This window comes from Cetorhinus maximus, unplaced genomic scaffold, assembly GCF_964194155.1.
Source record: "Cetorhinus maximus unplaced genomic scaffold, sCetMax3.hap1.1 HAP1_SCAFFOLD_2414, whole genome shotgun sequence".
NCBI lineage: Eukaryota > Metazoa > Chordata > Chondrichthyes > Lamniformes > Cetorhinidae > Cetorhinus > Cetorhinus maximus.
In genome coordinates, this window is record NW_027598353.1 from 913 (window position 1) to 15,401 (window position 14,489).

Consider the following 14,489-nt stretch of genomic DNA (forward strand, 5'->3'; position numbering starts at 1 on the left):
ATTGACGGGGTTAAGGGGGGGAGTGAAGGGGAGGGAGGGAGTTTGGGTATTGACGGGGTTAAGGGGGGAGTGAAGGGGAGGGAGGGAGTTTGGGTATTGACGGGGTTAAGGGGGGGAGTGAAGGGGAGGGAGGGAGTTTGGGTATTGACGGGGTTAAGGGGGGGAGTGAAGGGGAGGGAGGGAGTTTGGGTATTGACGGGGTTAAGGGGGGGAGTGAAGGGGAGGGAGGGAGTTTGGGTATTGACGGGGTTAAGGGGGGGGAGTGAAGGGGAGGGAGGTAGTTTGGGTATTGACGGGGTTAAGGGGGGAGTGAAGGGGAGGAGAGAGTTTGGGTATTGACGGGGTTAAGGGGGGAGTGAAGGGGAGGGAGGGAGTTTGGGTATTGAGGGGGTTAAGGGGGGGAGTGAAGGGGAGGGAGGGAGTTTGGGTATTGAGGGGGTTAAGGGGGGGAGTGAAGGGGAGGGAGGGAGTTTGGGTATTGAGGGGGTTAAGGGGGGGAGTGAAGGGGAGGGAGGGAGTTTGGGTATTGAGGGGGTTAAGGGGGGGAGTGAAGGGGAGGGAGGGAGTTTGGGTATTGAGGGGGTTAAGGGGGGGGAGTGAAGGGGAGGGAGTTTGTGTATTGACGGGGTTAAGGGGGGGAGTGAAGGGGAGGGAGTTTGGGTATGGACGGGGTTAAGGGGGGGAGTGAAGGGGAGGGAGGGAGTTTGGGTATTGACGGGGTTAAGGGGGGGAGTGAAGGGGAGGGAGGGAGAGAGGGTATTGACGGGGTTAAGGGGTGGAGTGAAGGGGAGGGAGGGAGTTTGGGTATGGACGGGGTTAAGGGGGGGAGTGAAGGGGAGGGAGGGAGTTTGGGTATTGATGGGGTTAAGGGGGGGAGTGAAGGGGAGGGAGGGAGTTTGGGTATGGACGGGGTTAAGGGGGGGAGTGAAGGGGAGGGGGTGAGGGAGAGAGGGTTCCAAGGGGGGATTGATGGATTTGCTTGTGCTGTTATCCTGACATTTCTCTCCCTCTGTCTGACAGATCCCTGTTGAACCGAGGAAACCCTTTTGGAGCATCACTCGTCGCTCGCAGTCACTACCACCCATCCTCTCCCCGAAGGCTACTCCAACCTCGAGGAGGAAAGGTGAGGTGGGTTGCGGATTGAGAGTATGGTGAGGGGGTGTTAATGGAGGGTGCTGCCTGTGAGCTCTGCTCGAGACAGAAAGGAGTATTCCACTGGCCAGGGACGCGCCCTGATGGTGAAAGGTGCTGGAGGAATGCAAGGTTTGTAACTCCTGTTGAATGTCTGAATGCCCTTTCGTTCTCAGGTACCGCAAGCGGGAAAATGCCAGCCCCTCGAACCCGGGCTGAGACCAGCGGCCTCTCACAATTCACCGGGACCCGCTGAGCGTCTGACCGCGCAGGGAGAGGTGTCAGAGCCGGGATCGACCAGCTCCATGGAGGAGTCGTGGCCGTCCACGGAGAGCAGCTCCATGCTGACTCCCGACGGAACGTTGGGCGGACAGGATCGAGCAGGGTCTACGGGAGGATCACTGCAATCCCGCGGGACCGTTCGTGCAGATACAGACTGGTCAGAAAGTCCAAAGAATGCACCCATGGAGAGTTCAATCATAGCCAAGTGAGTGAGAGCAGCATTGACTTTATAAATCAGCCTCACAAACCTTGCCTGGACCCCCCCTAGGTTAGAGACAGAAGGGAAATCAGTCTGGATTCCTGATCACAGTACACTAATTCACTGGAGGAACAGGCTCGAGGGGGCTGAATGGGCCTCCTCCTGTTCCTGTGTAACAGGCTCGAGGGGCTGAATGGGCCTCCTCCTGTTCCTGTGTAACAGGCTCGAGGGGGCTGAATGGCCTCCTCCTGTTCCTGTGTAACAGGCTCGAGGGGGCTGAATGGGCCTCCTCCTGTTCCTGTGTAACAGGCTCGAGGGGGCTGAATGGGCCTCCTCCTGTTCCTGTGTAACAGGCTCGAGGGGGCTGAATGGGCCTCCTCCTGTTCCTGTGTAACAGGCTCGAGGGGCTGAATGGGCCTCCTCCTGTTCCTGTGTAACAGGCTCGAGGGGGGCTGAATGGGCCTCCTCCTGTTCCTGTGTAATAGGCTCGAGGGGTTGAATGGGCCTCCTCCTGTTCCTGTGCCGATTTCTAACCCATTTCTCCTGCTGTCTGTTTGCACCCAGGTATATCCAGCGATTCCGACACGGCAGTCCACTGAGCCGAGAGGACCGAGAGCGTGCTGCCAGTGAACACGGCACAGAGAGCACTGAGTTCTGGTGGCTCATGAACTCTCCTCCGAGCAGCTCCACACCAACACACGACACCAACCAATTCAGCCAAGGTGGGAGCAGGATTATTGGGGAATCCTTTCCTGACAGTTACTGCAGCAAAGACAACAGTAATCCGTTCGCAACTCACACTGCCTGGTATCTGTTATTCTATATATAAACCACCCCGAACCCCTCGATTAGATTCCAGTCTGTAACTCACTCCCGGGTATCTGTTATTCTATATCTCAACCCCCCCCCCGAACCCCTCGATTAGATTCCAGTCTGTAACTCAGTCCCGGGTATCTGTTATTCTATATATAAACCACTCTGAACCCCTCGATTAGATTCCAGTCTGTAACTCACTCCTGGGTATCTGTTATTCTATATATAAACCATCCCGAACCCCTCGATTAGATTCCAGTCTGTAACTCACTCCCGAGCATCTGTTATTCTATATATAAACCACCCCGAACCCCTCGATTAGATTCCAGTCTGTAACTCGCTCCCGGGTATCTGTTATTCTATATATAAACCACCCCGAACCCCTCAATTAGATTCCAGTCTGTAACTCACTCCCGGGTATCTGTTATTCTATATATAAACTACCTGAACCCCTCGATTAGATTCCAGTCTGTAACTCACTCCCAGGTATCTGTTATTCTATATATAAACCACCTGAACCCCTTGATTAGATTCCAGTCTGTAACTCACTCCCGGGTATCTGTTATTCTGTATATAAACCACCTGAACCCCTCGATTAGATTCCAGTCTGTAACTCACTCCCGGGTATCTGTTATTCTATATATAAACCCCCCGAACCCCTCGATTGATGAGCTTTATCATATTGAGAGGAGTGAAGTTGTCACAGGATGGCAGAGTATTGAAAAGTTCCCGATTCGGGGAACGTTGTTCGTGCCTTGCTGGAGTCTGGTGAATTTGATGTTCAACGTATTTGCTTTTCCTTCCGATCCCTTGATGTTTGTGTTGTTGCTGACAGGTTCATTCGGCACTGAGGGAGGAGTATTTGGGAATCTCTCCACATCACGACTGACTCAGATTGGTTCCTTGTCTGGGAAGATGTCACTGCCTGGCCTCCCTCACCCAAGTGTGGCCTTACTGAAGAGTGGACTGTCCTCCGGGGTTAGTATCACCATCAGTCTGTGCAAAGAGCTTTCGGGATTGACGGCACCATTGGAGAAAAGGATATCAAAGCCACATTTCTGTCTACACGGTGTACGGTGCGCTGCTGAATATGGGACTCAATCCTAGAGATGAGCGCGTCTTACATTCCATCACTGTTACTGGATGGAGTGAGCTCTTCAGTATCCCTCGGAGACCCCTGGGTTAGAGAGAGAGGGGGAAATCAGCCTGGGTTCCTGTTCCTGATCACTGTCCAGTGATCCCTGGGTTGGAGAGAGAGGGGAAATCAGCCAGAGTTCCTGCTCCTGATCCTGATCATTGTCCAGTGATCCCTGGGTTAGAGAGAGAGAGGGGAAATCAGCCAGGGTTCCTGCTCCTGATCACTGTCCAGTGACCCCTGGGGTAGAGAGAGAGAGGGGAAATCAGCCAGGGTTCCTGCTCCTGATCACTGCCCAGTGATCCCTGGGTTAGAGAGAGAGAGGGGAAATCAGCCAGGGTTCCTGCTCCTGATCACTGTCCAGTGATCCCTGGGTTAGAGAGAGAGGGTGCGGAGGGAAATCAGCCAGGGTTCCTGCTCCTGATCACTATCCAGTGACCCCTGGGATAGAGAAAGAGGGGAAATCAGCCAGGGTTCCTGCTCCTGATCACTGTCCAGTGATCCCTGGGTTAGAGAGAGAGGAAATCAGCCAGGGTTTCTGCTCCTGATCACTCTGCAGTGATCCCTGGGTTAGAGAGGGAGGGGAAATCAGCCAGGATTCCTGCTCCTGATCACTGTCCAGTGATCCCTGGGTTAGAGAGAGAGGAGAAATCGGTCAGGGTTCCTGCTCCTGATCACTTTCCAGTGATCCCTGGGTTAGAGAGGGAGGAAATCAGCCAGGGTTCCTGCTCCTGATCACTCTGCAGTGATCCCTGGGTTAGAGAGGGAGGGGAAATCAGCCAGGATTCCTGCTCCTGATCACTGTCCAGTGATCCCTGGGTTAGAGAGAGAGGAGAAATCGGTCAGGGTTCCTGCTCCTGATCACTTTCCAGTGATCCCTGGGTTAGAGAGGGAGAGGGAGGAAATCAGCCAGGGTTCCTGCTCCTGATCACTGTCCAGTGATCCCTGGGTTAGAGAGAGAGAGAGAGGAAATCAGCCAGGGTTCCTGCTCCTGATCACTGTCCAGTGACCCCTGGGGTAGAGAGAGAGAGGGGAAATCAGCCAGGGTTCCTGCTCCTGATCACTGCCCAGTGATCCCTGGGTTAGAGAGAGAGAGGGGAAATCAGCCAGGGTTCCTGCTCCTGATCACTGTCCAGTGATCCCTGGGTTAGAGAGAGAGGGTGCGGAGGGAAATCAGCCAGGGTTCCTGCTCCTGATCACTATCCAGTGACCCCTGGGATAGAGAAAGAGGGGAAATCAGCCAGGGTTCCTGCTCCTGATCACTCTGCAGTGATCCCTGGGTTAGAGAGGGAGGGGAAATCAGCCAGGATTCCTGCTCCTGATCACTTTCCAGTGATCCCTGGGTTAGAGAGGGAGAGGGAGGAAATCAGCCAGGAACCTGGAGAGTTGGATAGACAGCCTTGCTCACTGGGAAGACGGAAGAGCTGGGCTATTTTCACTGCGTGTGTGTGAACCCAATGTGCAGGACTGCCTTGCTCTGCTGCTTCACTGCTGTTAAACACCGGCACTGGTTTATTTCCAGGGAGAACCTTCGGATGTTTCCCAGCTGGAGCCCTTTGACCAGGAGACAGTTCATCTCCAGGAGAAAGCAAATCGCCTGCTGGAGCGCAGGTAGGACACAGCACAGAGAGAGTGCCAACTCCACTTGGCAGCCTAACGTGGGCAGAGTGTAGTTTAGATCAACCTGCCTGCCTGGACTGGACTGGATCCTCGGGACCCAGCGCACCACTAAGATTTCCCCGCCCCAGCCCCAGCCCCAGCCAGCTCAACTGCGTTCCCCCACTCTGCCCCACTCTGAATCATACTCCTGAAGCCTCTCCCTACCTCTCCTCTCCATGTGGAGTGAGGAGCTCGTGAAGCCCTTTGCCGTGAAGACTGAGAAATCGAATGTTGCAGAAAGGAGAGATGCTGCTGAAATATCTTGTTACCACGGAGAAAACAACGGGGAACTTGGGGCTCCCCACATTCCCCGTAATTCAAAAAAGGCACAAGGCTTGAAGGTATGTTATATATTTATTAAGCATGTGTCCTGCTTCATGAATCACAAAAGGTTAGTAACCAGCAAGTCATTAGGAAGACCGTACTCAACCAGGCCGTGCTTGCAAAACTCAAAACAAAGCATCCACTGTGAGATGTGATTCTGTGATTGGACAGCACTTGCTGAAACTCTTTCGAGTTATCAACAGTCACAGATTGCAACTCTTTCGAGTACAATCACAGTTCTTGGTTTCCGGGAGTGGGACATGAACCCACAACCCTCTGATTCAAAGGCGAGGGTGCTATGAACTGAGCCACAGCTGACACCTCCATTGCTGAACATTCCCGAGTGTGCTAATAGCTGTACTAACAGCCAATTTAAGATAACTAGTTGAGCTCATAACCGTGGCTCATTTATGCTTGCTAGAAGTGACATACGTTCATACATGGGAACCCATTCTCTGCAAACAAAAGGAATATGTTCAAGCCTCTTGTGCCTTTTTTGAATACCTGGAGCTTGGGGAGCTCATACTTACCCATTGCTTTCTCCATGGCAACGCCTGGGCCAATCAGAGTCGACTTGCCAACCAATCAACACCCTTGTCTCCTCAAGTATAAATTGTTGTGATAGTTTGAAATTTAGTATTCTTGTGTTTGTCCTGATGAGTGCAAGATGAAAAGCTTCACCAACATGTCTCTCTTTTCAGCAATGTTAAGGGAGATGGTTGGGCTGCCCCTGTATCTTCAGCAAGCCATTCCAAGCTGCTCAATGGTTTCTCTCCTACTTCCACTCCCTACTTCCATGCCCAAGATTACCTTGCCCATGAATCTGTCCTCTGCCCCCATGGCAATCCGGCATTCCTCCCTGCTAGATGGTATCGTGAACGGTTCCTTCTCTTCTCAGGAACTGTACCTCTCTCTCAAACTATAGAGGTCACCCACTTCCCTGTTCAAACTCCCTTGGTTCAGCAGTGGATGTGTCCACACAGCCTTTCACCCTCTCCTAACCCTCTGACCAAACAGGCCTGGGTAACACTCCTGCGCCCGAGTCACAAGGTCGTGGGCTCAAGACTTAAGGGTTAAATTCCAGGCAGCACCCACGTGTGGTACTGAGGGAGTGCCGCAGTGTCGGAGGGTCAGTACTGAGGGCGTGCCGCAGTGTCGGAGGGTCAGTACTGAGGGAGTGCCGCAGTGTCGGAGGGTCAGTACTGAGGGCGTGCCGCAGTGTCGGAGGGTCAGTACTGAGGGCGTGCCGCAGTGTCGGAGGGTCAGTACTGAGGGCGTGCCGCAGTGTCGGAGGGTCAGTACTGAGGGCGTGCCGCAGTGTCGGAGGGTCAGTACTGAGGGCGTGCCGCAGTGTCGGAGGGTCAGTGCTGAGGGAGTTCCGCAGTGTCGGAGGGTCAGTGCTGAGGGAGTTCCGCAGTGTCGGAGGGTCAGTGCTGAGGGAGTTCCGCAGTGTCGGAGGGTCAGTGCCGAGGGAGCGTCGCACTGTCGGAGGGTCAGTGCCGAGGGAGTGCCGCGCTGTCGGAGGGTCAGTGCCGAGGGAGTGCTGCGCTGTCGGAGGGTCAGTGCCGAGGGAGTGCTGCACTGTCGGAGGGTCAGTGTTACAGTATGTGTACGTAGATTTGCTTCTGAATGTTCTCTTACTCGTTGTGTGTTTGTCCCCTTCCACCTCTAGTGAGTCCTCTTCCAGCGGACGGGTTCCTGTCAGTTCAGAAGGGGTGGGATCTCTGTCCATCTCTGATACCATCGAGGAGGTGTCGCGCAGGCCCACCTGCATCCCGCTCTGCAAACCCGCTGCTGGTAAGCTCCGGGTCTCAGAAACATCACTGGAGGGAGGGTGAGAAACAAGCCCGATCTCTGCCTATCGAATCCCCAGATCCAGCCCCTGCCCCTGTACCCCCCGCCTCAGCCCCAGCCCCCGCCCATGTTTTCCTTTTCCCTCCCTCTCTCACCTCCCCTCTGAAGTTACTGACTGACCCTGGGATCGGAGAGCTCGTGCCCAGAGCTGAGAAACATCCACAGCCCCACCCAGTGACCATTCTTCACCTGTGAGTGTCGGCCGTGAATGTCAGCTGGACATTTGGTCATGGGGAGCCTCACAGCCCTGTCATCCATCCTGGATTCTTTTCTCTGAGAAGAGCTCTCGCCCTCCGAGCTGAGAGTGAGACCCACTGGGCCACGGCTGCCGCTTTATGCTGCACGTTGTCTAGTTGGTGATGCAGAGGATATGGTTGTGACCCTGCGGTGCACGGCTCCCTGTAACTGTCTCCTTCTGTCCTCTGCAGGTGATGTGACAATGAAGCAGGTTCCCACTGTGCCTGACCCCCTCTACTCAGTCCGTGTGCCACCGTTCAGTGCCCTCCCCGGGGACGACATTCTGTACCAGTGGCGTCTGCAGAGGAAGATGGAGGCAGCGAGAGAGAGACCTTGGCCCTTGCTGCCAATGAGGAAATCGCACTCCCCTCCAGTCCGCCTGGACAGACAAGTAAGAGCAAATCCTTCCTCTTCAGCTGCTTCTCCGAGCACCTGTACCAAGGTGAGGTTACACGTGGGGTTCTGAGCTGCCTGACACGCCGACGGGTCCTCTCTCTCGGTCTTTGGATATTACTTCCCCGCTCACCCTCCCAACCGTCCCCCCCCATACCTACCATTCCCCCCACACCGACCGTCCCCCCCCACACCGACCGTCCCCCCCCACACCGACCGTCCCCCCCCACACCGACCGTCCCCCCCCACACCGACCGTCCCCCCCACACCGACCGTCCCCCCCACACCGACCGTCCCCCCCCACACCGACCGTCCCCCCCCCACACCGACCGTCCCCCCCCACACCGACCGTCCCCCCCCACACCGACCGTCCCCCCCCACACCACACCGACCGTCCCCCCCCACACCACACCGACCGTCCCCCCCCACACCACACCGACCGTCCCCCCCCACACCACACCGACCGTCCCCCCCCACACCACACCGACCGTCCCCCCCCACACCACACCGACCGTCCCCCCCCACACCACACCGACCGTCCCCCCCCACACCACACCGACCGTCCCCCCCCACACCACACCGACCGTCCCCCCCCACACCACACCGACCGTCCCCCCCCACACCACACCGACCGTCCCCCCCCACACCACACCGACCGTCCCCCCCCACACCACACCGACCGTCCCCCCCACACCACACCGACCGTCCCCCCCCACACCACACCGACCGTCCCCCCCCACACCACACCGACCGTCCCCCCCCACACCACACCGACCGTCCCCCCCCACACCACACCGACCGTCCCCCCCCACACCACACCGACCGTCCCCCCCCACACCACACCGACCGTCCCCCCCCACACCACACCGACCCGGGTGCTAATCTCCAGTTCCCCAGAGCCTGAGGCCTCTGTAGGAGGTCACTGCTGCTGCCGCACTGTCACCCCACACCCACCGAGCACCAGTTTGTTCCAAAAGCAGCCAGCAGTGGGGGGGGTCTCAGTTACCCCGCCTACCCTGGACTGAATTTGGGCCCAGTTCACTGGAGGCTGAAAGGCCCGTGTGTGACCCAGTTTCCCCATCAGAAGGTGGAGGCCCTGGGGGGAGAGATTACACAAACTAGGGCTGCATTCCCTGAAATTTAGACGATTTAGGGATGATTTTCATCAATTTTTTCCAGATAATGAGAGGATCTGATCGGGGTCGATAGAGGGAAAGTATTTCTGCTGGTTGGAAGGGGGGAGTCTGGGAGGAGGGGGGCAGAGTCTAAAAATGAGAGGCTGACCTTTCAGGAGTGAAGTTAGGAAATATTTCTACACACACAGACAGGGAGAAGTTTCAATTCTCTTCCCCAAACGGAAATTGATCTATTGTTAATTTTAAATCTGAGATTGAGAGATTTTAGTTATATTAAGGGATATGGGTAAAGGTGGGTATGTGGAGGGAGGACACAGAACAACCATGATCTCATTGAATGGAGGAACAGGCTAGAGGGGGCTGAATGGCCTCCTCCTGTTCCTGTGTAACAGGCTCAAGGGGCTGAATGGCCTCCTCCTGTTCCTGTGTAACAGGCTCAAGGGGCTGAATGGGCCTCCTCCTGTTCCTGTGTAACAGGCTCGAGGGGGCTGAATGGCCTCCTCCTGTTCCTGTGTAACAGGCTCAAGGGGCTGAATGGCCTCCTCCTGTTCCTGTGTAACAGGCTCGAGGGGGCTGAATGGCCTCCTCCTGTTCCTGTGTAACAGGCTCAAGGGGCTGAATGGCCTCCTCCTGTTCCTGTGTAACAGGCTCAAGGGGCTGAATGGCCTCCTCCTGTTCCTGTGTAACAGGCTCAAGGGGCTGAATGGCCTCCTCCTGTTCCTGTGTAACAGGCTCAAGGGGCTGAATGGCCTCCTCCTGTTCCTGTGTAACAGGCTCAAGGGGCTGAATGGCCTCCTCATTCCCAAGTTGCCCTGGGCTGGCTGTGATGTCTGCCGAGGTGTCTCTACCCTGGCACTATAACCTCGCACAGAGTTTTCACCATTCCCTGAGTTTGCCCTGTCTTTTCTCCTGTCCTGTGCCCACTCTGGGCTGAGATGTGACCTTCGCCAGGCCAGAGCTCAGCTGATCCACCCTGACACCCTTCCCAAAGTGTGCGGTGACCAGAATGGGACACAATCTTCCTGCTGGGGCTGAGCTGGTTTAAGAAAACGTATTTTCTTTTTTGTTTTTCAGACTGAAGAGTGTGATGGGGTTGCTCCCGAAGACAGGATGACGGTGATTGTACCCTCCCCTGAGAACTATTGGAGAGGGGATGAGACTCTGGCCGGTGCGAGCACCATGCCTGCCGCTGGAGCTGCCCTGGCCAAGGCCGGGCTGAAGCTGAGCAGGACGGAGCCGGCAGCGGCAGAGCTCCCGCCCGTACCCGGCCCAGCGCCCCCCCAACCAGCTGGGGGAGGCCACTGCTCCAATCCGGACATGGCGGACAGAGGGCAGGGTCAGGGGGGAGGAGGGGCCATGGACAGACTCCCCAGCCAGAGCTTCACCGAGGGAGGGCGGCAGTCGGCGGAGGGGAAGCCGCTAGGCCGGGTGCCTCATCCAAGGAGGTCTCCGAGCAACCCCCCTGAGCAGAGGGGCCACGGATATTGGTGGGCCCACCACAAACCCAGGCACAACAGGGACAGCCAGACTGACGGCACGGGGCCTTCGACGCTCGAGCGGCGCAGGAAGCCAGGCGACGCCACACCCCAGCAGGACCTGGGCCAGGGATCGTCCAGTGATGAAGCCTGGAGTCCTCCCGCCAGCAGGCATCGCGTGGCCATGGGGCACGGAGCGAGAGCAGGACCGCCGGACTGCCCGGCACCATCGGACGTGCGTCGTGTGCTGGGACAGGTGCTGCCTTTTGTTCTTTAGCGTTGATCTCGAGTTATATTTATCCACTTGTCCCTGGGAGATTCACACTGGAGAACAGAGTAACAGAACCACCCCAGATCCAACAGCGGGGCCCTGTGTGCGATCGTGTTGGTCAGGGAGAAATGGAGAAGTGAGGTCACTGTTGTAATGTAGGAAACGCGGCAACTAATCTGCGCACAGCAAGATCCCACAAACAACGATGTGATAATGACCCAGATCATTTGTTGTCAGTGATGTTGGTTGAGAGATAAATATTGGCCCCAGGAGACCAGGGCGAACTATTTCCCCCTCCACACACTCCCTATTCCCCTCCAAATAGTGACCCTGGCATCTTTTACACAGGTCTGAGCGGCTAGACAGGGCTTTGATTTAAGGCCCTGATAGAAGTCAGGCCTCTGGTGCTCGCCCCCTCTGAGGCCCTCCGACGGTGCAGCGCTCCCTCGGCACTCGTACTGCGACTGTTGCTCTGTATTATCTCACTTACTCACTGTCCCTTAACCAGTGTTTGGTTGTTCCAGTGTCTGCCGGCTGGCCTCAGGGTGATTTATCCGCGCATTGTCCCTGAGTGTGATTCTGAACCAATGTAGCTGATCTCTCTTTCGCTCTACCCCAGGTTGTCTCTGAGAGAATGTTCTCTCCTCCTGCTTCAAGGCAACGGACCAACAATAAGACAGAGAGCAGAGGCAGGGGTGTCCGCCTGCCCCCTTCACCCGTTCCTGGTACCCACCAGACTCCAGAGGCAGTATCCCTACTGCTTGAGGAAGCTGAAGGTAACAATATTGTGCAATCATACAGAATATGTATCCCACCATATCGAGGTGTCCTCACACACTCCCAGGACAGGTACAGCATGGGATTAGATACAGAGTAAAGCTCCCTCTACACCGTCCCCATCAAACACTCCCAGGACAGGTACAGCACGGGGTTAGATACAGAGTAAAGCTCCCTCTACACTGTCCCCATCAAACACTCCCAGGACAGGTACAGCATGGGGTTAGATACAGAGTAAAGCTCCCTCTATACCGTCCCCATCAAACACTCCCAGGACAGGTACAGCACGGGGTTAGATACAGAGTAAAGCTCCCTCTACACTATCCCCATCAAACACTCCCAGGACAGGTACAGCACGGAGTTAGATACAGAGTAAAGCTCCCTCTACACTGTCCCCATCAAACACTCCCAGGACAGGTACAGCACGGGGTTAGATACAGAGTAAAGCTCCCTCTACACTGACCCCATCAAACACTCCCAGGACAGGTACAGCACGGGGTTAGATACAGAGTAAAGCTCCCTCTACACCGTCCCCATCAAACACTCCCAGGACAGGTACAGCACGGGGTTAGATACAGAGTAAAGCTCCCTCTACACTGTCCCCATCAAACACTCCCAGGACAGGTACAGCACGGGGTTAGATACAGAGTAAAGCTCCCTCTACACTGTCCCCATCAAACACTCCCAGGACAGGTACAGCACGGGGTTAGATACAGAGTAAAGCTCCCTCCAAACTGTCTCCATCAAACACTCCCAGGACAGGTACAGCACAGGGTTAGATACAGGGTAAAGCTCCCTCCAAACTGTCTCCATCAAACACTCCCAGGACAGGTACGGCTCCGAAATGACATCTCAGTGGAAAGCTCGGAGTGACCTATTTCAGGCTCCAGTAATCTTGTGGCATCTCGGAGTATTTATTCTCTCTGATAATAGGTCAGTTGTGTGCGATCAGCTGACGCTCTTTAGCAGCTGGATGGAAGGGACCTGCCAAACACATTTCAACTGAAGTGTTGTGGCCATCGGACTGGGGTTGCAGGTGACCATCTCCATATTGCCCTGGTACCACAGCTCAGGGAAAACCCCACGGGGTGTGGTTGCCGGAGCTCTGCTCTCCACTGCCCTTTCTTGTAAAGATGAAGAGGCTGTGTCCCCTCCAGTGTCTGATATCACCACTGCCTCTTTCCCTTCGCAGAATCGGATGGTGTGGAGTTTGAAGAGGACGCGTTGCTTCAGGTGCTGAGACAGCAGAGAGACTGGGTCAAACAGCAGCTCAGGTACATCCTTCTGAATTTTCTCGAGCTACCCCCCAGCCCTTCCTTCCCCCCGATGGGCGCTCACAGTGGAGCTGCCCGTTGGGGTGCACCGGGGCAGGGGAGGATGACAGCAGCCCCTCCACAAAGCCCGTCTGGCGAGCCCCACCCAACATCACTAAAAACAGACCATCTGGGTGGTTATCACATTGCTGTTTGTGGGATCTTGCCGTGCGCACATTGACCGCTGTGTTTCCTACATTACAGCATCGACCTCGCTTTGGAAAGAAACCCCTTATCGGCTGTGAATCTTTCACGTGTCCTGTGATGAAATGCACTGTTGAAACCCGAGCTTTGATGCAGTTTTTTGTTTCAGGGAAGCTAACATGAGACTGACGGTCCTGAATGACCATGAACGCTGAAGAGTGAAGCCCCATCGAGCCACGTCACCAGCTCCCTCCCCTGCGCGCCAGCCTCACCTCACTCCACCCTCCTGTGCTCAGCACACTCTGTGGGGAGACCCTCTGACCAAGCAGTAAACCAGCTGATGGCCCAGTCTGTCAGGACAAACCTCCGTAGTTTGGGGTCTGAGAGATTTCGACATACAACTCATGGTGCATCTTTAAAAATGGGGAGGATTTGTCTGTGTGCGCCCCACACGGTGTCTGTGTGCGCCCCACACGGTGTTGGTATTATGTGTTCATTTATTGGGACCCTTTCGAATGGGAGCAGGTCTAATCCCACCGCGGAACAAGATGAAACCCTGTCTTGCAGAGTTGGCCAGCTCCCGACAGCTGGGCCAAGTCTGGATGGAGTGCCAGAGAGGTTGAAAGGAGTAAGCGGTGGAATGGGGGCCTTGTGTAAGGGGTGTTGGTTTTCCACGTGGTTTCTGGACTGGGATCCTCGGGGATAGATCCATGATGTGACTGATGTTCCTTCCAACTACACCACCAGCCGTCTTCTACTGTTCCTCCAGCAGCCCATTCATCATATGCCCCTTATGACTGACTGACTGTGGGATTCATCTGCTCTGCCTATGATTTTCAGGTGTAGTTTTAGGACGGGAATTTTACTGAGTTTTAATCACGATCTTGAATTGACCGGAATCGATGAATTTTCTCGTATAATAAATTTTGCGTAAATATTGTCAATTGTGTCATTATTCAACCAATCTCTATTTGGACTCCACTAGGTTAGATACAGAGTAAAGCTCCCTCTACACTGTCCCCATCAAACACTCCCAGGACAGGTACAGCACGGGGTTAGATACAGAGTAAAGCTCCCTCTACACTGTCCCCATCAAACACTCCCAGGACAGGTACAGCACGGGGTTAGATACAGAGTAAAGCTCCCTCTACACTGTCCCCATCAAACACTCCCAGGACAGGTACAGCACGGGGTTAGATACAGAGTAAAGCTCCCTCTACACCGTCCCCATCAAACACTCCCAGGACAGGTACAGCACGGGGTTAGATACAGAGTAAAGCTCCCTCTACACTGTCCCTAACAAACACTCCCAGGACAGGTACAGCACGGGGTTAGATACAGAGTAA

General features: G+C 55.3%; 1 protein-coding gene across 1 annotated transcript; it reads left to right on the plus strand.

Annotated features, from left to right (window-relative positions):
- Nucleotides 1-1,020: 1,020 nt before the first annotated feature.
- proser3 (proline and serine rich 3) lies at nucleotides 1,021-14,083 on the plus strand (the record flags this gene model as incomplete). Its single annotated transcript, XM_078537467.1, has 11 exons — nucleotides 1,021-1,123; nucleotides 1,308-1,618; nucleotides 2,177-2,334; nucleotides 3,261-3,403; nucleotides 5,083-5,171; nucleotides 7,216-7,340; nucleotides 7,826-8,025; nucleotides 10,238-10,894; nucleotides 11,529-11,685; nucleotides 12,879-12,960; nucleotides 13,313-14,083. Coding segments are annotated over 11 exons (2,071 nt in total), but the record flags the coding sequence as incomplete, so codon positions are not given.
- Between the last annotated feature and the right edge of the window lie 406 nt (nucleotides 14,084-14,489).